The 21307-nt window shown below is 53.6% G+C and overlaps 1 protein-coding gene across 3 annotated transcripts in view; it reads right to left on the reverse strand.

The window, feature by feature from the left end:
- Window positions 1–21307, reverse strand: part of PHGDH (phosphoglycerate dehydrogenase) — a 30737-nt gene that overhangs the window by 583 nt on the left and 8847 nt on the right. The window contains exons 3-11 of one of the 3 annotated variants that reach the window (XM_060139213.1): window positions 20788–20853; window positions 17923–17977; window positions 17736–17834; window positions 8816–8948; window positions 8137–8285; window positions 6418–6570; window positions 2766–2898; window positions 1397–1527; window positions 571–808 (exon numbers count right to left, since the gene is read on the reverse strand). In XM_060139213.1, coding sequence (XP_059995196.1) covers window positions 571–808; window positions 1397–1527; window positions 2766–2898; window positions 6418–6570; window positions 8137–8285; window positions 8816–8948; window positions 17736–17834; window positions 17923–17977; window positions 20788–20853 — 1157 coding nt within the window. The remainder of the gene's footprint in view (window positions 1–570; window positions 809–1396; window positions 1528–2765; window positions 2899–6417; window positions 6571–8136; window positions 8286–8815; window positions 8949–17735; window positions 17835–17922; window positions 17978–20787; window positions 20854–21307) is intronic. The other 2 variants (XM_060139214.1, XM_060139215.1) reach the window with 2 other exon arrangements.

The raw sequence follows: 21307 nt of genomic DNA on the forward strand, positions 1-21307 counted from the left end.
AGCAAAGGGGAAAAGCAGGGGAAAGTTCCCCTGGGCAGCTGGCAACGATAGTGAAATTAGGCCCTTGGAGGCCTGTGGACACACACTCTCTGCCATACTTGGAAGTGCTCCGAACTCCCAGGAGCCCGAGCGCCAGGGGACAGGAGCAGATCCAAGATGCCCACGACATCTGGAGGGGATGCCCTGACATGCTTTGTTGGATCAGGCTGGCCACCACCGGGCCTGCGGTCAGAAGGAAACCCGCAACTTAATTCTGAGCTCCTGGGATACAGCTCTACAGGCAGTTCTCAACTGTGTCCTTGCTGTGGTGAGCACCTGCCTATCAACAGGAGCTCTGGGGCCCTACCCCTGACGCACCGCTCGACGACCTTAGATAAGGCACTTAACCTCAGAACTCCATACCGGCTCCCCAAATGTCCTGGAACCTGCTGCAGATCCAGTGATGCCGGCAGGCATGGAGAGGGGCCGAAGGAGGCAAAAGTCCACGGAGCCCAGTCCCAGGACAGAGCCCTCAACACACACCCACGGCTGCCTCAAGGGCACCGGCCGGCCCGACAGGTCCCTCCTCACCAATCATGGTCGGCAGCATCACAGGGTTGGAGGGGTGAGTCCTGAGCATGAGCAGCGGCAGGCCCCGGTGGAGAGGCACCTCTGGTCTGAAGACAGCTCCGTTGAGCGCCTGCAGCACAGGCGTGGTGCCCTGGACCCAGCCCACGGCCTGGTAGGGGGCACCTGCCAGGGCCACGGTCAGGAGGCATTTCCCGCAGCCCTGCTCCCCTGGTGCGGCAGGGCTGTGGGAAGTGGTTACCTGCAGAGAGAAGGCAAAAAGGCACAGTGACGCCCACCCCCTCCCTAGGCCTAATCGCCAATTTATAGGGCTTCAGCCCTGCGGCCACGCCACGCTCAGCAATTCAGGGCTGGCGGGGGAGAGGGCAGATGGGGAAGCCACGAGGGGCGGCAGAGGCTAAGAGGATGTGCGGCGAGCTCCCGGAGTCTGCAGACTAACCAGGAACCCGGGTGCCGTGGTAAAGGGGCACTGGTTGGAGAATCAGGGGCCGAGCACGCCGGGCTATCTCCCAGCTCCCAGCCGGGCTCCTCGATTTCCTCAGCTGTGAAGTGGGGCTACTGCTGCCCCTCCCACTCACAGAGCACTTATACACAAAGCACTTTCACGAGTATTAGTTCACTCGTAGCGATGCTCGGGGCCGGTGGTATCTGCAAGTGAAGAGATCACAGCTACTTCTCACAGGCAGACACTGTCACCTGCAGGACTGGCGCCCAGGGCTCCCGCTCGGGGAGCAGAGCTGCAAGGTGCTCTGAACGCTGGCGAGAAAAGCAGTGCTGACCCGGGATGGAGGGGATGGAGGGGAGGGGAGGGGAGGGGAGGGGTGCGCACATCGAGGCCGGACTCTTTCACCAGCAGCTTGGCATTCACCAGGTTCACCTCCACCTGCCGGGAAGCATCCTTCAGGAGGCCAACGATGACGGCGGGGGTCAGGCAGTTCCCAGAGTTCTTCAGGGACAATCCTGGGGACCCAGAGAAGCCACCGTAAGGCCACTGCGTGTAGAACAACAAGGGGGCGGGCAGCACATCACTGGCCCCGAGCTCTGGGTCACGGCTCCTCACTGACCTGGGGGCCCAACTCCAGCCTGCCAGGCGGTTCTGCTTTCCTCTGCAGGCAGAGAGGTGGCCGGGGCGGGGGACACATGGGGGGTCCAGGCCAGGACACCGGGGATGCTCTACACCAGTTTAAGAAGCTCTTCTCCAGAACCCGGCCTAACTCTGCTGCCCCGCACACCTGCCCCTGGCCTGTCCGCCCTGGCCTGCCTGTCCTTCCCCAAAGGGACACTTGAAGAATATCCTACCCTCATCCCTACCCGGCACTCAGGCCCTTGCCAGCCTCGGGAAATGGAAGCAGGAAGGGGCGACTAAAGCAGCTGGGCCCACTCCCCTGTCTTGTCTCCTTGAGGTCTCGGCACCCCGGCCAGCGAGGCCCCTGGCTCTGCCCCTGCCTGGTACCGGCAATGCTCAGGTTCTACCTGCCTCCGCTCCAGTCTCTCCCCAAGGGAGGGGATGCCCAATGGTCAACGGGGAGGACAAGCCCCTGCAGGGGTCAGGGGACCGGGGCCCTCCCTGGTCTCTCAACCACGCCTGCACAGAGCTGGACCCACTGCACAGGCGGCCAGAGCCTGCGGAGGGGCAGACAGCGGGGACTGCTCCCGTCCCCACTCCCCGGCGGAGCAAACGCCCCTGCGGGCATCAGCCTGCCCGAGGGCCCACCTGAGGATGTCAGAGCACAAAACGTCCTCGCCGCCTGCCTCGTCTGACACCCCCGCCCCGGCTTTCACTTCACAGGTGAAGAACTCACAGCTCAGAGAAGGAAAAGTCCCACAGCAGGTAAGCAACAGGGTCAAACCCAGAATAAAATGTTCCGTTGCTTCACCCGGACTCCCTCCACCAATCCTACTGCCTCGCACGTGAAATTCCAAATCTCACGGAGGTCCCTCTTGCACCCCAAACATGCATGTCTTAAAAAGACTGCATCAACGTGATTTACGAAAATTAAGTATATCTCCCAATAACTTTTTGTACTCATCCTCGTCAGTAGCAAGCAAGCCATACTCAGACCAAACATGAAGCGCGGAGTCACGAGAGTGGGGTCACCTCTGCGTCCCTCACTGGTCTGTACCTGCAGCAGACACGCCCGGTGGGGTGCCGAGCCCACGCCCCTCTTCCCTCTCCCTCTGCAGAGTTCCCGGCTTACCCTGTGTTACCACCTGAATGGTCCCTTTGGGGGACCCAGCCCAGGCTTGCATCAGTGCCCCAAGAGCTTCTGCCAGACCAATCCAAGGCTTGGTGTGTGGAGAGAAGGCACTGGTGAGGGCCTGGGCGTTTACCTGCAGAGACAGGGGAGCAGGGCAGAGGTCAGGAAGGGAGGGGACAGGGCACACCTGCCCAACTCGGCCCCCAAGCAAGGTCTTACTGCTGAGACTCAGCTCCATGTGGAGAGCAGGTGGCATGGGGCCACCCTTGCTTTGGGTGCCTGGGGGGTGATAACCTCCACTAGCCCCCGACGAGGTGACAACAACGTGTTCCCACAGCTGAGGAGAGGTATAGAGCCAGAAGAGGGCACAAAAGGCTAAGACCACTTCCAACTGCCAGAAGGGAGTGGGAAGATGGGGAAAAGGACATCTCCCTCTTCTCTGAACATGTGCAAGCGCCCCCAACCCACTCCACCGGAGACTTGTTTCTCCTGTGCTGGGGAAGGAAGATGGGTCTTTGACATAAAACGTATGGGGAGGGCTTCCCTGGTGGCGCAGTGGTTAAGGATCCACCTGCCAACGCAGGGGACACAGGTTCGTGCCCCGGTCTGGGAAGATCCCACATGCCGCGGAGCGGCTGGGCCCGTGAGCCATGGCTGCTGAGCCTGCGCGTCTGGAACCTGTGCTCAGCAACGGGAGAGGCCACAACAGTGAGAGGCCCGCGTACCGCAAAAAAAAAAAAAAATCACAATTTGTAAGGCTGGATTTATATACCTTTTTTTTTTTTTTGGTCATGCCGCGCAGCTTGTGGAATCTCAGCTCCCCAACCAGGGATTGAACCCAGGCCATGGCAGTGAGAGCGCAGAATCCTAAACACTAGACCACCAGGGAACTCCCTGGATTCACACACTTCTGATGATCCTAGCACTCTTTAAAAGTTGACTCCTGTGAAGTCCACCACAGGCCTGCTAGGCAGTTGAAGAAGGCAGAAGCCACGCAATCTTCTGACGTTGTAAGTCTACGGTCTGGCTGGCTGGACCCCCAGCAGGGGCTTGATAACGGAAACCAGCTTGTTCTGTGTCAAAATGTCTATTCCATCTTGTGGCTCTGAGTTAAGTATCTGGCCACTCATGCTGAGGCAACTTGTAAAGAGAACCATCTAAGAAGGATTCAATTAGAAACCCGGGTTGGGGGCTTCCCTGGTGGCGCGGTGGTTGAGAGTCCGCCTGACGATGCAGGGGACACGGGTTCGTGCCCCGGTCCGGGAAGATCCCACATGCCGCGAAGCGGCTGGGCCCGTGAGCCGTGGCCGCTGAGCCTGCGCGTCTGGAGCCTGTGCTCCGCAACAGGAGAGGCCATGGCAGTGAGAGGCCCACGTACCGCAAAAAAAAAAAAAAAAAAAAAAAAAAAAAAAGAAACCCAGGTTGGATGCAAATCAGGCAGCTCTAAGATGTAATGAAAAGAAAACACGGACGCTTCTATTCCTGTTTTCATAAAGACACAACTGGCAGAGAATTAAAGAAGAGAGACTTGTGATGACAGAAACAACCAAGGAGGCGGGACCCCCAGCAGACCCTTCTGTGTAAGGGGCATCCTGGTGTGATCGCACCCTGCGGCCGGGTCCCCTTTGATCCTCTCCGAAGGGCACAGAAAGGGCAGTGAGTCCCAGAGCTGCAGGGGGAGAACTGAAGGGCCAGGCCACAGCGGGGGTGTGAAAGCCTGCAGCAGGCAGCAGGAAAGTGCTCAACTGAGAAGCCCCAAAGGCAGGCGCCACGCTTGGTCAGGTGGCTGCACAGGCCGGGGCGGTGCTTCCCCCAGGTCTGCTGAGTAAAAGGAGCGTCTGTCTTCTCTAGAAGATGAGTGGGAGCCTCCAGGAAGAGCCAATGCACTGGGGCACCAACCTGACCCTAATGCTAGTCTGTGCCTCACGTTAGAGCAGAACTGGAGAGGACCCGGCAAAGAATGAGGGACAGAGGAGTTTCCCATGTGACAAATATGTCTTTCTTACAAATGCCTACTCTACCCCGCCAGCCGTTGTAGCTGGAGAGTTCAATCTGCCTAAGTTTAACAATTTGACTAGGAGACGTGACCCCTTAAGTAAGAAGGGGACATTTTGTGGCCCATTTGACGGAGCTGGTGTTGAGTCCCCGTCCTGAAAAGGCCTGGAATGCCACCACTCCCTGAATAACTCATAAGGGCTGCACCGCTGAGGGCTGTACCCTGCCTTGTGAGTGGACAGAAAAAAGAAAAGCCCAGCCCAGACTGGGTGGCAATGGTCACGGTGGCCCAAACCTTGCCTGGGTCCCCTCCAGCCTCACGGGGGGAGGAATGAACTGCTCAGAAGCCCACGGCGTGCAAAGGGAGTGAGAAAGCGTGCCCTGTCTTGAGAAGCCCACAGACACAGCGCAGAGAGAGGGTGCAGACGTGGATGGGTATGTGTCTTTGTTGACCACCGAGCTGTGGCCACTGTCAGGCTGTCCCAGCCTGCCCGTCGCACCTGCGAAGGCTGCCCCCGAGGAGCCCTCCTACGGGACAGCAGTAGGCTCCTTTACTTTCTCAGGGTGTAGAGGCCACAGTGGCCTGGGCTCTTAAACCAGGGCTGGCAGGGTTGAACAAAGCATCCTGTGTCTCTCCTGCCATAGTTCTGTCCTCAGAAGCGAAAATGCCTGTGTTGAGGGTCAGCCAGGAGGGTCAGGGACTACCCCCCAGCCGCGCCCCAACTCTCATTCATTATTGGTTAAATGCTCCAGGCAGAGCCACATGAACTGCAGAGAAGCTTACATCCTTTTGGTTTTGGTGGTGTTTTCTTTTTTGTTGTTTGTCCTCTGAGAACTTAGAATTTAATTAAGAACTAAGATATAAACTCATGAAACGTCAATAATAGGAGAGAATGTGGCTCACTGCAAAAGGGTTGGGATGGAGCTAGAAAGGCCAAGCAAGTCTTCGTGAAGCGGCAGGTGGCGCGCAAGCCCCTTGATGGACAGCTATGCCTTCCTTCTTCACCTCCATATCCCCAAAGGGCTCTGACAGTATCTGGTACCCACTGGAGCTTAGGGACCATCTGAAGACTGAGTGAATGAGACAAGAAGAACACATACCGGGAAGGGCCCACTGTGAACACAGTCAAGAAACCAGGATTTGGGGGAAAGAAAGGGGGCCAGCTGGCTTGGAGGGTTCCTATGGGGAAGATGGGTGCAGGCTTCTGGGTAGGGCATCCCTGCTCAGGGTCCTAAGAGAGATGGGATGAAAGGCGAGCGCTCGGGGTCACGAGGTGAGAACGCCCTCTCAGGGCTTTCTCCACAGGCCGTCCCCCACCTGCCCCTACCTCGGGCATTCCGCCATCACGCCAGCCACACTCCTTCACTCCCAAGGCCTGTGGAGAACAAAGGAGCCTTTCTCCAGAGGCAGGGCACTGGGAAAAAACACAATCTCAGCAGTGAGCCTACAATATAAACAAGCTGAGCTGGCTCCTTGCTGCCGGGCCTCAGCTCTCAAGGCTAAGCAGGGGCAGCTCCTGCTACCCCACCCAGCGCGCTGGCTCAAGTACAGTCCCTTATCTTCGGCTCCCAGGGCTGAATCTGGTCCCAGCGACAACACGCCCTTCTGCAACTCCTCCCTCTGACCTCCGGGCCCAGCCCCACATGGCGTACTTACTACTCCCGCCAGAGATTTCCCCTTCACCATGTCCACGAACTGGACGGCAATTTCCTCCCCACAGCGGCTCTGGGCCTCCTTGGTACTGGCGCCCAGGTGGGGGCAGCTGATGACGTTCTCGTGGTCCACCAAGGCCCGGTTCCGGGGTGGCTCCTGCCCAGAAGGAGACACCTCTGGGTGGGCTGCTTCAGACGGCCCCAGGGAGTTGGAGGGGAAGAGGGCAGGGGTGATGCTGCCTCCTACTTCCGTTTTGTCTGGGTGGTCACTGGACTCAATAATAACCGTCTTCCTCATGAATGTTCCATCACAGCAGAGTAGACAGAGCTGTAGACCGGATTCTAATCTCAGCTCCACCACTTACTACCTATGTGCTTTTGGGCAAAATCTCCATCTCTCTGAGCCTCAGTTTCCCTATCTATAAAATGGGTTACCACTACCTGTCTCCTAACACTATTATCGAGATTAGGCAGTAATAAAGGAGGTTCTCGACCAGTGGTAGCTGGTATAGCTGATATTGGTTTTTCCCCTCTAGCCCCTGCCCCGAGTCCAGTCCACCCCTCAGCTCTTACTGTCAGCTCTTAGCACAGAGGCAGGCTCTTTGAGGGCATTCCACACGGGTGTTGCATCCTGGCTCTCACCAGGACAGGCGGCCCACCTGGCCACCCCTACCCCACCCTCCAGTGCCCCTGCCACCCCTTCTGCTCACCGGGCACAATATAGGGGCCTTGGACCTGTTACTTAGGCCTCCTCTCTTCTGCATTCTCCCCAGGACTCTATCGGCTCCCACGGGATTTGGCCACATAGGTCTGTGAGTGCCGGCCGCAGAGTAGGAAGTGTCATGGGGAGGCCAAAGAGAGCGGGGGGAGGTGCCGTGTTAGGGAGACGGCGATATAAACAAGGGCCAGGCACACCCTTGCCTTCAAGGAGCTGACGATGTAGCTGAGAGAGATGGCCAGGACCACAAACCCAACGCATGCTGTGCCCTGGGCAGGGAACAGACACTGAGTGCTACGGGGGCTCAGAGGGCCAGGGTCTTGCCAAGGCCACAAAGCTGGTAACCAGCAAACCCCCGCTGCCTAATCCAAAGCCCGTGCTTTTTCCCCGATCTCTGACGCTGAGGTGGGATTTTTAAGAGAGGTGGACAGGATTCGAGTGGAAATGCTATCGGGTGTGAGGGCAGGATGGGGGCAGTGGGTGAGCAGATGCTATATCTCTGCTCCTGCACAGAGACCTAAGGACAGCAGCCTCTGGGACCAGGGGAACACGTCTAACCAGTATCCTTGGCTTCCTTCCCTCTGCGGGAAGAGAGGAAAGGAAAGGAAAGCCAACATACACTGGGTGGAATGTCTTCTTGGCAGTGGGATTCATTTCACCAGAGATCTGTATCAATACCTTAAACCCCTCTCTGCCTGCCCCAAATCCTCCGCCTCAGAACTGATCTGCTGCTCTGTCTTCCTCTGAACTTATCAACAGGGTAGCCGTCCAGGAGCCCAAGCCCAGGAATGCATCCTATATAAACGCTGAGTTTTGCAGAAGACAGCACGGCTGCCTCTGTACCAGGCTCTGCACTGGGCTCCTCAAACCACAGACGTGTTACTTTTGGCGACACAATTTCTCCCGCTAGAGACAGGAAGCTCAAGGTCTTTGCACAGCTGGGCTTGCAGCCCAAGTCCCTCTGCTCTGGTCTCCCCTCTCCACCAGCACTGAGCAGGGACTCACCTCTGTGAAAACGTCCAGCGCGGCTCCAGCACACTGACCCGACTGCAGGGCCCGGAGCAGGGCGCCTTCGTCCACAATCCCTCCGCGAGCGCAGTTCACCACACGCACCCCCTTCTTGCACTGGGCAAAGGTGCTGTCGTTCAGCAGGCCTGGAACGGAGGGAGGAGCTTTCCTGCGGCACTGGTGTGGGGATCCCCGTGCTCTCCCCACTGCACTGGCAACCGCACCGGCTCCAAAGGCCCTCTCTCCCTCCCACCAGCTCTTCCCCACACACCTCCTTTCTGGGGGACCACGGTCTTTCTGGTCTCACTGCTCCCTTCTCAGATGCTCTGGGGCAGGAGTCCTTGTCATGGATTTGGACCAGACTCAGTTTAGAAACATCCCAAATATCCCCGAGACATTAGTGCTGCCGGCAGTGGTCCCAGGAAGTACTCGTGGGGTCGCTGGTCCTACATGTTGACCCAGTCCACCCAGACCCTGTGCATTTCTACCTAACTCACCCCTCCTCGGTCTGATGCAAGGCCATGTAACAAAACATCACCGTGCTCCATGCTCACAGGATCTGAATGGGCCAGCGCCACAGCTGGTCCCCAGCATAGGCGGAAAGGCCAGACTGAGGGCCCACCCTTATCTGGTCTGTGGCTTCTGTGACCAACCCACAAGGTAGGGGCACACCTACCTGTGGTGGAAGGCAGGAGAGGTGTGTGCACAGTGATAAAGTCACAGAGAGGCCAGATCTCCTCCAAGGGCACCTGCTGCACACCAAAGGAGGCCGAGACCTCTGGAGAAATGATGGGGTCATACCCTATGGTCTGGGGAAGTCAGAGAGGGAGAGTAAGTGTCACTGTTCATTATTAGCACTGGTATTATTAGTCACAGCAGCCATTTATGGAGCACTGACCCTATGCCCCGCACCACAGTTAAGCCTTCCCCAACACCTGTCTACCTCTCATGACAATACAACTGGGTTGGCACTATTCTTCTTCCTTCATTAGAGCTGAAGGAAGTGGAGCTTACACACTGGAGGGGGCGGCGCCAGAGTTCAAAGGCAGGTTCGCCCACCTCCCAGCGCTGAACCACGAACGGGTGCGGGAACAACCGGTGCGCGGTTGGACCAGTGGAGCTCAGACGCCCTTGGAAAGTGGGGAGCCCACGTGAGGCGGGGCGATCCTGCGGGAAGCGGTGACGCGGTCGGAGGGCATGAGGGAAATGGGGGAGAAGCTGGCTGCAGCCGGAGGCCCCACAGCCCAGGAGACAGAGGCAGGTGCACCGCCAACTTCAACAGAGTGAGGAAGAGATGAGGGAGGAGGACAGTGGTGGTGCTGAGCGGGTTACCAAGGATACGGGACTCGCCACTGGGGAAGACGGTGAAACACCAGTGCTGACACCAGCGGGGAGGGTACGGTCCCCTCTCTTGAAGTTTCTTTTAACAAGACTTAAAGTGCATCTCGTTTTGGAAGGCATAACTTGGTGACTAATTGCGCAGAGAGGTATAAATGACTAACAACAAATCCTTTCAACAAGGCAGGTTTGACTGGGATGGGGAAGGACATCAAGAGAGGGAAAGTGAGACATAAAGGCACCGTGGGTGGGGAGGACCCAGAAAGAAGCCTGGTCTGGGCTGGCTGGGGAGGGGGTGGGCCCCCAAAGCAGAGGGACCACCCTGAAGCTGCGGAGAAGGAGGGAAGTTTGACGCCTGGGAGATGGGGACAGACAAGAAACTCGGGGGTGTAAACTTCATCAACCCTATGAAATCAGCTAAAGGTCATCACATATTGATGGGAAGAGGGAAAGGTGGAGAAGACAAAGCTCAGGAGAAGGAAGAAAGGACACAGACTCATAGCGGATAATGGCAAACATCTCTAGCATTCACTATGTGTCTCAAACCTCCTTAGGTACTATTATTTCCCTGTTTCACATATGAGGAAACTAAGGTGGAGGTTAAATGATTTAGCCAAGGTCCTAAGAGTAGCAAGTGGTAGAGCTGGGACACAAGTATTCTGACTCCAGGGCCTGCACTCCTAATGCCTACCCTGTAATCAGGGGTGGAGTGAGCAGCCCACAGCCCCACCTGAGAAAACAGGAGTAGAATGAGATGGAAACATCTCTCCCACATCAGAAAGAATCTTGGGTGTCAGCCACACCCCTCTCAGCAGGGACAATGCTTTAAAGGTTGCCAAGGCAGCACAAGCAGCAGGGATGCATATGCCACCAGGCGAGAAGCATCCACCTCTTGCAACAGCAAAGACCTACCCACTTTCTGCCTGGTCTGCCCAGGAAGCCTTCCCAGGGCTCTCTCCATGGGCTTGGTCCATGTCTCAAAGGCATGGATGTCCTCAAGAAGGCCGGACAGCCAACTGAGCTGGGCAGGCTGGCAGGACCCAGGATACGGCCTCTGAACCAGTGAACCAGGAGCCGGACCTGAGTCCTGCCTCAGTCACTGTCGACTGTGTGTCAAGGTGCAAGTCAGTGCCTCCAGACCTGGGTCCTCAACTCTACGTAAAGAAGCAGGTGGATGATTTCAAAGTCACCCCTGCTCTGACTTCCAACAATTCAACATTCCATGAAAAGAAAGCTCCCTTAGCCCTGAGAAAATGTTCAGAGTTGGCCCAGGATTAAACAAAAACAAAGAAAGAACTTCAACAGTGGTCATCTCTAGGTGGTAGGATTAATTTTTCTCTTTTATGCTTTCCTACGCTCGTTTAACTTTCCCCCACGGATCATGAATTTCTTTTGAAATTAGGGAAATATACAAGTTATTTTAGAAAATAATGGCACAGAAGATTGCTATATCAAGTCAGCACTCCCAGAGAAGAAACTGAAAACGGTTATGAACAAGGTGTCACTTTGGGGTCACGTTTTTCATCATCAGCCTTGTGGGACAACAAACGCCGGGTGGGTCCCACTCCGACCTCCGGCAGAGGTTTAGGAGAAAGAGGTTGCCTCCCAGACGCCCTACCGGATCGTGAGCTCAGGACCGCCCGAGCCCCACGTGGCCATTCCCCCAGATGTAACCTCCTCGTTTCTCTTGGGGAGAATGAAACGCCCAGGGGAGGGGAGAGGATCCTGCCCTTGTCCTCACAAGTCGTCTTTGTCCGTGGGCTCTGAGGCTGGTTGGAACAACGGCCCCGTTCATTTCTAAGCCAGATGTACTTTTCCTCATGTGGAGCGGGAAGAGGGTAGGGACACCAACGGAGGTCACACAGCCAAGCCCGATGGAGGGGGTTCACACAACTCTATTGGCTCTGGGCTCCTAGGAGCCAAGAAGCAGCACGGGGCTGCCGGGAGGAAGGGTCTTGCAGGCCAAGCCTGGCCCAGTGCCCCCGCTGCAGCTGCCTGGGTCTAAAGGGAAGTGGACGGCGTGGGGTGGGGGGAAGAGGAGGGATAAGCGTCTGCCGCAGCGGTCAGCAGGCCCCGACTCAGCTTTCTTTCACAGAGAAACAGTACCTCGTTCATCTGCAGACAACTGCAGGGAAGAATTCTACCCTGTTCTCATTTGTCACTCAAAATACCCAGGGCGGACAGGAGCTGAGCTCAACTAAGGGCTGGGGTTCTTATATCAGGGGACCATGTTGCCAGAGATAAAAAGGGTGATAGCAGGCCCGGGAGACCAATCCCGGGTCGGGTCCTAATGTATCCTGGCTAGGTCAGATGTCCTCACGTGCAGAAATCAGGACACTCGCGGTTACACACATCTATGATTCCTAGAGAGGAGCCTTGGGGAGCTGCATAAAGGGATGCCCCACCTCACCCCGTCCCAGGACTCCTGATGTTGGGGCGGCAGAGGAACCCTAGGTTTTCAAGCGGAGCTCCAGGGTGACGTCCTAGCTGCCGTCCTAGAAGGCAGCCTTGGGAGGCTGAGCACGCTGCTTCCGGTCCCCTGGCTGACCGTGGACGGAGGAGAGCAAGAAGGCCTGCAAGGTAAAGGGACTCCAACAGGGGAGCCTAACGGTCATGCCCCCTCTCTAGCCCAGAGCCAATCTTCGGGCTTAGCGTTGGTGCTCTCCCCCAACACGCTGAAACCTTACACAGAAACTCCGTATAAAACCAGATCGATTCAAAGGGGCAGAGGTGAAGGCCCAGAGCCCCACCACCTGCTCTCTTTCTGGGCCCATACCCCAGGTCCTTATTCTATATCTGAAAATATTTGAACATCACTGCTCTAGGGCAGTAGGAATTCCAGGTACCAGACTGAGATGGCAGCCGCCTGTCCTGCGAATGGCTGAGCACAGGGACACGGGGCAGGGACTGATTAACGAGCAGGGATCAGGAATAAAGACGGCGGCGGTGGAGTGGGGCAAAAAGCACCAGTCTGGAACTCAGGAGGCCCAGAGTCTGAGCTGGACTCCACCCCTTACTCGTCCTATTATCTTGAGCGTATCACATAAGCTTCCTGGGCCTCAGTTTCCTTATCTGTAAAACTGGGTTAATAATATTGACCCCAGAGGGTCATTGCAAGCACAGTATCTGACACAGCAGATCTCAGTCAATATTAGCAGGACCTGAAAGAATCAGGGACAACTGGTGCCTCGGGTTCAACGTCCATCCCTCTGGGCTAACGTCAGACTCATCACAACCCTGGGCGCAAAGAAACTGTTAAGAGATGCTGGTCTGCTCCTCACAGAAAACCCTGAAAAGAAAGTGCAAGGCTCAGCCCCTGGTCGGCTGGGGCCTGTGGACCCATTCTAGGGGACAGGCCAGCTTGAATGCGTTGAGCCTCCAGAGTTATAACCTGTTATCCAGCAACACTATTGAGAAAAAGTTTCAAGCAGAAAGAACATTACAGAGTGTAAGACCCAAATGATTCAGAACACCAGCAGGCTGCAGGCTGCCAGAATTATCCTGAAACCCACATCTGCACCTGTGGCTCAAAGCAAAGACGGCAGCTGCTCTAAGGTGGAAACCAAGGCTCCTCCTAGGCCTGTGCTGGCATAAGTGGGCTCTTCGCCCACTGATCCCCACCTGGCTAAGCTCCGCCTTCCTTAAGTGACCAGACAGTCACAAAGAAAGGAAGGGAAAGGGGTGGTCCACCCCCAGTATCTGAGCCCAAGAAGGTCTCTCCTGACAGCTCCTGTGATATGAAGGGGAGCCCTTTTTTTTTAAACTATTTAATAGCTTTTATTCTACACATTTATAAAAGTAACAGTTTTACCAGGGAAATCGTTTTCACCCAACCACCATATATCTGAAAGTATTATGTTGAAGTATAAACTCAAAATGAGGCCAAGTAGGCTCAGTAATACTGGGGCTTAGAATGTAGGAGCTGAGACTTCCCCAGTCTGGAGGAGTTCCATGACCCTAGAAGAGCAGGTACTGTTGTCACCTGGAGCAAGAATGGTGGACAGAGGTCCTGCGTCAGCTACACATTTTAGTATTGGTGAAAATGAAAACTGTCCACCTGTTTTGAAGCCTGTTCAGTCACACAAGAGAAAGCCATAAACGGTTCCCTGCTTTCACAGTCCGGTTTGCTTAGGGAGGACATTTTCCCCGGGCATGTTGGAAAAACGGGGAAAACCATGATTTCATCCGTTACCCTTTTTTTTTTTTTTGCACACACTTTTCACCAAAACACTTTCCTTGTAACAAAATGAAACAAACCGAAGAGTCGTTTCGGATAGTTTAAATCCTGATACCTTAGAGAGGGTCAGATAATAGTTGTCCATTAGCAGCCTAATTAGTGATAAACAGCCTGGTGACAGATCAGGAACACGATAAGACCCCAGGTGCCAGGAGCGCAGAGGATGATAAAGATAACCTCTACAAGCTTTGCTGTTTCGCCCGAGCCAGCCCAGCCAGAACTACTCAGTGTCCCCTACGACTCCTGGTCCACTCTATGTCTTTAATTAGGTTGTTCTCCCAAGTTACTGTAGCAAACCCAGTCCTTAATAATTGGACACCGTTGCCTAGGACCACACAGTCAACTCACTGCCAGGGCCATTTCACAGTTTAAAGAAAGTGGTAGCCCATTGGGATGATGGATGTTCACAGACACCAGGGCTCACAGGGCGTCTGCGTCTATGTTCACACGCCCTCTTCACATGCTGGCCAAGTGGTTATCCGGTCTTGCAGGTCTATCTGCAGAGATGCGGGACTCACTCTCTCCTGAGACCATTCATTCTACTGGGGACCGGCTCTGTAGCTCTGCCCCTCCAGCTTACACCTAGTGGTCCTCCCTGGATCTACTTCTTAGAGAGCGTGACTCTTCTATAAGACTTCTGTTTAGCTATTTGAAGGCCTCCACTGTGACTCCCAAGTCTTGATGGGTTCAGTGACCCCAGTGCCTTCAGCCCTTTCTTAGGAAACACAGACATGAGCTCCCTCACCATCACCCTCTGTCTCCAAAGCTTTCACAGTCTCCCAGAACTTGGGGTCTTTGACTGCTCAAATACTCACACAGGAGCTGATCAGTACACAGCATGAAGAATGTCACCTCCCTTGCTCTGAATGTCATACTTCTTTTAATGCTGCCGGAAGTCACATAAACTTTTCTATCAATCATATCACTCACTGTTAACCACACTGCCCTGTTGTCAAACAAAGGCCTCCTCCCCTAGAAAAAGCCTTTTATACTCACCTCTACACCCAAGTCTAGTTGCTCTGGAGGCCCATATGTAGGGCACTGATGTATCCCAAACAAAGTTCCTATTAGAGTGCCCAACTATTCTAGACTTCGAATGTCTTTTAGGACCTGCTTCTGCACTTTTAAGTATTAACTACTTTTCTCCTTGCTTCCTGTCATCCACAAATGACACATCATCCAGGCTGTTGATGAGAATGGTGGACAAGGCAGAGCCCTGCACCATCCTGTACAATCTCCCTACAGACTGAGTCGGATCCCTCTTTCAACCAGTTACTAAACCCTTAGCACCAAGCTCACGGTCTCCATCTTCACCCCGAGGGTATCATGAAAGACCTCACCAACGCTTGCTAAAGTCCACATCTGCAAACAATCTAAATGTCCATCACTGAGGGAATAGCCAAACAAAATCAATTTATCCCTACAAAGGAATTCCATGCAACAGTTTTAAAATATGGTAAATCTATTTATTCCAAGACATACGTTTTTATCTTAACGACATGCACAATATTCCATTCTCTCTAGAAATAGAATTCCTCTATAGGCATAGAACTGTATGCATTCCATATAAATGCATGGAAAAAATCTGAGATGACACAGATCAAACCGACGTTACCTGTGAGGAAACTCTGACTGGTGTGGTCATTTAGGAGACCTCTATCTATATTTCAGTTTTAGTCAAGATATATGACATCTAGGGAGTCCCATGATATTACCAGTTTAATACTGATTTCCAAAGAGAGACCAAGACTAGTTTGAAACAACTTGTGTTTCAGACGGTGTCCTGTTTGGATGCTGACAAGTCATCTCTTTTACAATTTGCTCAAGAATCTCCCTTCCTTGCCCTTTAGAAAATCTTGCTTTCCACAACTGCTTCAACATGAACCGAGGTTCAGATGATGCAGGTCAGTGATCTGCTGCCCTGAGACGAGATTAAGAATGTGTTGGGACCTGGAAACATGTTAAGGAGCTGGGTCAAAGTGAGCAGCTGAGCACAAAGAGACACCACTTGGGCCAGTGGGAAAGGACCAGAGCCAGGCTGCTCTTGAGGGGCTGGGGTTGGGGGGATATCCCAAGGTGTGTTCCGGGTTTTCAAAGAGCATGTCCCAGAAGCAAGACGGTCTAGAGTAACCCTCCAGAGACATCTGGACAGAAGAAACCCCCCAACGAAGCAGCTACATGCTGCCACACACACAAAAAGGCACCCACATCCTCAAAACCATGCTGGGAATAAAACGTGTGGGCATGTGGTAAGGGTTATGCCAGAGACACAGATCAACACTCAGAAGCAGGCTCTAGGCATCTCTGAGCTGGGCCCTGTCAGTCACTTCCGCTGTTGATGCTCAAGGTCCTACGTCCCTCTGTGCCTCTAGGAAGCAGCCCTGGCAGCGGTGAAGTAGCTGAGTGGTGCCAAAGGAACAGACAAGCTTATCTTATCCATCACTTCAATTATTCAAGACATGAGGCGGGACTTCTTGTCTGACTTAAGTCACTGCCAAAGTCTCAAGTCCTTGACAATGAGTGTTCCTGAGCTAGAAGAGCCTGGTGTGCTGTGGCACCGTGTGGAAGGGGAGTGCACGTGACAGAACGGCTGCTGGGCCTGGCAACCATCCCAAAGTCATCGATGAAACGCTCACCTGTTTGGTTACCTGTGCCCCGAGTTTTACTTCACCCTGACCCCTGCTTTTAGATGATCAGAATTTTTCATGAGCTGAACCTTTACCTTGATCCCTCACCAATGAGGAAAAAGGAGAAAGTGCTCCCTGTGGCTACGGCACCTCACCACCCCTGCACAAAGGACGTGGCTTTGGTTTGTTTCCACGATCAATGGATCCTGCTGGGCCACACCCACCTCTCACAGGGAGCCAGAAAAATGTCCCCGCCCTTCCCAGTGCGGAGGCTTAGAAACGATGTCTGGCTGACTTCACTTAATAGGGTGGGAAGTAGAGGCAGGGGAGAGAAGATGTGGATTGTGGTACAATGGGTTGCCCACCTGGTTCTTGTCCATCATCCATTTACTGCGAGCCCTGAGCAAAAACTTACAAACTCCAAAGGTCGACATAAAATTAAGGGTTAATCTATAAAGTCTAACGCAATGAAGGTGGGAGGGACATACAGAAAGGGAAGAGCAAGGGAAAAAGGGACAATTCCATAGCAGCTCTATGTAAATTTTTCTAGAACTGAAATGATCTGATTTTCAAAACCATTTTCCTTAATGTTTAACTAAAGCTTTCCTGGCTGCAGTTTGAACCCACAATCCCTCCCTCAACAGTCACAGGAAACATGGAGACGGCCATCAGCCGACCCAGCTGCTACACCTCTCTGGCCCACCTGGGCAGTCCTGTGGGCTTCCTCTCTTGGCCGAATGGCCTCCCGCCTCGGCAAGGTCTCCTGGATTGGCCCCGGGGGCTGGGGGTGGCACTGCTACTGATGACAACCCTCCGTCAACCAGAACTACTGAGCTCCCAGCATAGGATAAGAGAGAGCCCTGGTGGGCGGCGGGGGTCAGGGATGATTTCTGAGAGATGTGTGAGGTCTCCTGGCCACCGTGGGCTCCACGATCATTTCACAGCGTATAGGCAAGCACCTTTCAATCTCTTCTGGACTATGGAGGGGAGCTAGAAGACGGATGGACAATTGCTCTGTTTTAAGGTTATAAATTTGCTCCTGTTTTCTGAATTATCACGGAAGACAGAAGCAGCAAAACAGGGAGGCCTTCGCAGAAGGGGAGGAAAGGAAGGGCAGGATACAAGACCCCTCTCAGCTCCGTGGGGACTCAAGGCGATTACTCACCCCAGAGCTGAAGGACCTCCACCAAGCATTCCCAGATGTTGAATTCAAGGGTCTAGATCAGCAGGCCAATGTTCCCTCCCTCCCTGGCTTTGCCACCCATTCACTCAGGAGCTCTAAAGTGGGGGTCAGGCCCTCCTAGGGCAAAGCCTTTAGCTTCTCTCAAGCAAAGCTGCCTCCTTCAAACTTGCTATGGGAAGCCCCACATCAAAGTGGTCTGGTGACCTCTTACCTTCATCCCGAAGGATTGCATCCGGGTGGCCACCTCTCTCCCAATTCTGCCCAGGCCAAGAATTCCTAGGATCTTTCCATTCAGCTCTGTTCCCATGAACTGCAAACAGGTGAAGAAGTGGAAGTCAGCACCCAGAGTGGACCTCGGGCACCCAGCCAGGTGGGGTGAGGCAAAGCCGGCTGCTCACCTTCTTCCGTTCCCATTTGCCATCCTTCATGGAGGCTGTCGCCTGGGGAATCTGTCTGCAAGGACAGACAAAGTCAGCGGGCCCACCCAGACCCTGCCAGCCCAGGAAGGAGGCGCAATGTGAGGGCTGCACAGCCACTATTTCTGCCGGGCATCCCCCCAGGGAACCAAGCTCAAGCTGGGTCTGGGGGGCTTAGGTTCAGAAACACCGAGGATGGTCAAGGGAGGGTAGCAGGGGGAAACCCTTGGCGAGACCTGACTTGGAGCCCTGGGATTTGTCTCCAGCTAGGTGTCTGGGAGGAGGTTCCGAGTCCATCTCAGTGGCTGGAGTATCAGCCTGAGTGACTCTGGGCATGTAAAAAGCAACAGCTAATCCTCCAGGGTTTGTAGGGATAATGAAATGGGGTATTGGTGGATTCTGATAACACCAAATGTTCCAGAAATTCAAGAATTTCCATTTTCCTATTCCATCCAGAGCCATAACCTACAACATCTTCCACTGTATCAAGGGACAGCTGAATACTTATTCTCCCTTGAGAGTTAGGCTAGACTGGGGTGGGCGGGTGGTGTAGTCCAGACACTTCCAACAACCACACAACCTCCTGTCCCACCACACACACACACGCACACACACGCACACACGCACACACACTCTCTCCACAGCTTATCTCCTCCTATTGGTCAACATGGAGGTCTGAGTCTCTATGTGTTTTCTGGAGAGGACAAAGGAAGTTAGGGCAATGTGAGAGGTCAGAGGGCAAGATGTGTCATGTGGGACATGGCCCTCCAGGCTTCTCCAGAAGCTAGAAAGGAAGAGACAAGGAACAATGTTTAAACATCAGCTCATTTAATGCTCACAACTGCATGGGGGTGGAGTGTGGCCACTGGGGGTTAAATACCTTGCCCAGCATCACGCAACTAGAAGTAGAGCAATCAATTCAAAGCCAAGGAAGACATCCCCACCAGTTAGCCTCCTAAGTATTTAAATGCAGGCGTTCCTGCCGGCCACAAAATTCAGAGGTGTGTGCACGTCTGCGTGTGTGAGAGAGAAGAGATTCTAAGATAACTCTTCCTGTATTTCCACTTCACTGACTTCTTATAAAAAGCATTCTTTCCTGTCTACACGTTACCAGGACACAGACTTCCATCTGAGGGTGAGGTTGATGGGAATCTGTTCTACGATCAGAGTCCCAAGAACTCATGGGTAAACTCAACAAAGCTTACATAACAAGTTCATGGAAGAAGCTCCATCTCACTGCTCTGGCCCATGGGGCCTCATTTCAGGAATGTCATGTAGGACAATGACTTGCCTTGAGGAAGTGCTCCCCCCTCAGCAAAGCCAGCCGGATGAGATGCCTCTGACCGAGTGAGACAGAGCCCCCGGCTCTGGCCTCCCGACCTCTGCCCACCTGACTGCAAGATGCCATCTCAGAGATGTGCGTGCAGCACCGCGGAGCACAGGAAACCCTCACACCCTCCCTCTGGGCGCTCCACCCAGCTGGCCGTGGTGCCTCCCCAGGTTTCAACATTTCGGGATCCTCACCAGGCCAGTCTGGGGAGGACCATGACATGGGCAAGGGACCTCCCAAGAATTATACAGAGGCCGGCCTGACTTACAAGAGAAAATAAAGCAGGCACAACGGTGACATCTACATTTGTTGTATTCTCCACTCTTTCTTTCCGTGCCCTTGTTCTTCTCCAGCACCTCAGGAACAGGCAAAATCTGTTCAAAGTCCCCCACCGTGAGGCCCATTCAGCCCTGCTCTCCACCCACATTGCCCAATGCTCTCAACTTTACCGTGCACACTTCCCACCCCCTCTACCGCTGCCCTGCCTGGAAAGTGGTCTGATTAAACCAGCACACAGGGGTTATGAGAGACTGGTGATTCCTTCTCATAGGGTGCTTCTTTCTTGGTTTTGATGATGAGTGAGGTCATGATGAGTGGCTGGCGACAGGGCGCTTCCCCTAAGTCATACCACTTTGCCTACTCCTTTAAGTAAAGCTGGTCTTGGAATAGGAGGAAGATTATTCCTGACTCGCAAGGGAAACACAACCTCCAGAAAAAAAGTGATAGAATTAGAAAGCTGCACTGGGATCGCTCCCTCACCCCCCCAAGAAACCAAAAAGAAACCACCACTGAATTTAGTAGCACAAGTGACACCAGGGCATCAGGCCTCAACACTTCTGCAGATGTTCCAGGAGATCCAGACAGCCAGCTTAGGGACCCCTTCCGGGCTGGGTCCCTCCTGCTGTGCAATTCTCCCTGTTCTTCCCTTTCTCCAACCTCCTCTCCTCTTCACTGACAAGTGAATATCAGTGAATACCTAAGATCTCAGGTAGAAATCTTGGGGAAGAGTTAGAACAAAGGTGAACTCCCTCAGATCCCCTCCCAGCAGGGAGGAGAATAGGTCTTGAGAAGGGAAAGGAATCATTTCTCAGCCCCAGAAGGTTTCAGGCCTGAGTAGTGACGTGAGGGGTCCTGGCTGCCTGGGTTCCTTGGTTTAAGGATCCGCGGATCTGCAAAGGGACCCAGAGCATCTTCCCGCCCTCCCACTGGCTCCTTGCCCTTCCCACTGACCCACTGCCTTTTCAACAGCAGTGTTCATACAGTCATTTTACCACCCAGCACAGTAAGATTCATGCACATCCTGTGTGTTTGCAAACAACCTGAGAAGCCACCTGACCTTGGTGTTCCAGACCAGTGTAACGAATGTTCAGTTGGGGACTGACGGCCTTGAAGGTTCTTAGCAGCCTGCATGTCACCAAGCTGAAGTGTTTCTAAGTTTCTCGGGGTCAGTTTGCTTAGGGAGTCATAATAATTGACAGACCACAGACAGTGACTCTGCTCAGAAGTCAGGGACTTACCTGGCCAGGCACATGATCATCCCACAGGTGAGCTCCGCAGCGCTGAGGCTGTTCCCACTGGGGGTGCTAAAGATGGAAAAAGATGGGGGACATCGGTCAGCCAGACCCAGGATTCCCACTCCTGTCCCAGTGGAAAGACTAGTGCACGCTGTGCTCTCTCTCCCGCTCCATAAGCTTTCCTCTTCTTTTTGTTTGTTTTGTTTAGTTTTATGGTTTTTTTTTTTTACTTTTTTAAAAATTGAAGTATAGTTGATGTATAATATTATATAAGTTACAAGTGTACAATATAGTGATTCACAATTTTTAAAGGTTACACTGCATTTATAGTTATCATAAAATATGGGCCATATTCCCTGCATTGTACAGTATATCCTTACAGCTTATTTTATACCTAATAGTTTGTACCTCTTAACCCCCTACCCCTACGTTGCCCCTCCCCCCTTCCCTCTCCCCGCTGGTAGCCACTAGATTGTTCTCTATATCTGTGAATCTGTTTCTTTTTTGTTATATTCACTAGTTT

Source organism: Lagenorhynchus albirostris, chromosome 2 (assembly GCF_949774975.1).
Source record: "Lagenorhynchus albirostris chromosome 2, mLagAlb1.1, whole genome shotgun sequence".
Lineage (NCBI taxonomy): Eukaryota > Metazoa > Chordata > Mammalia > Artiodactyla > Delphinidae > Lagenorhynchus > Lagenorhynchus albirostris.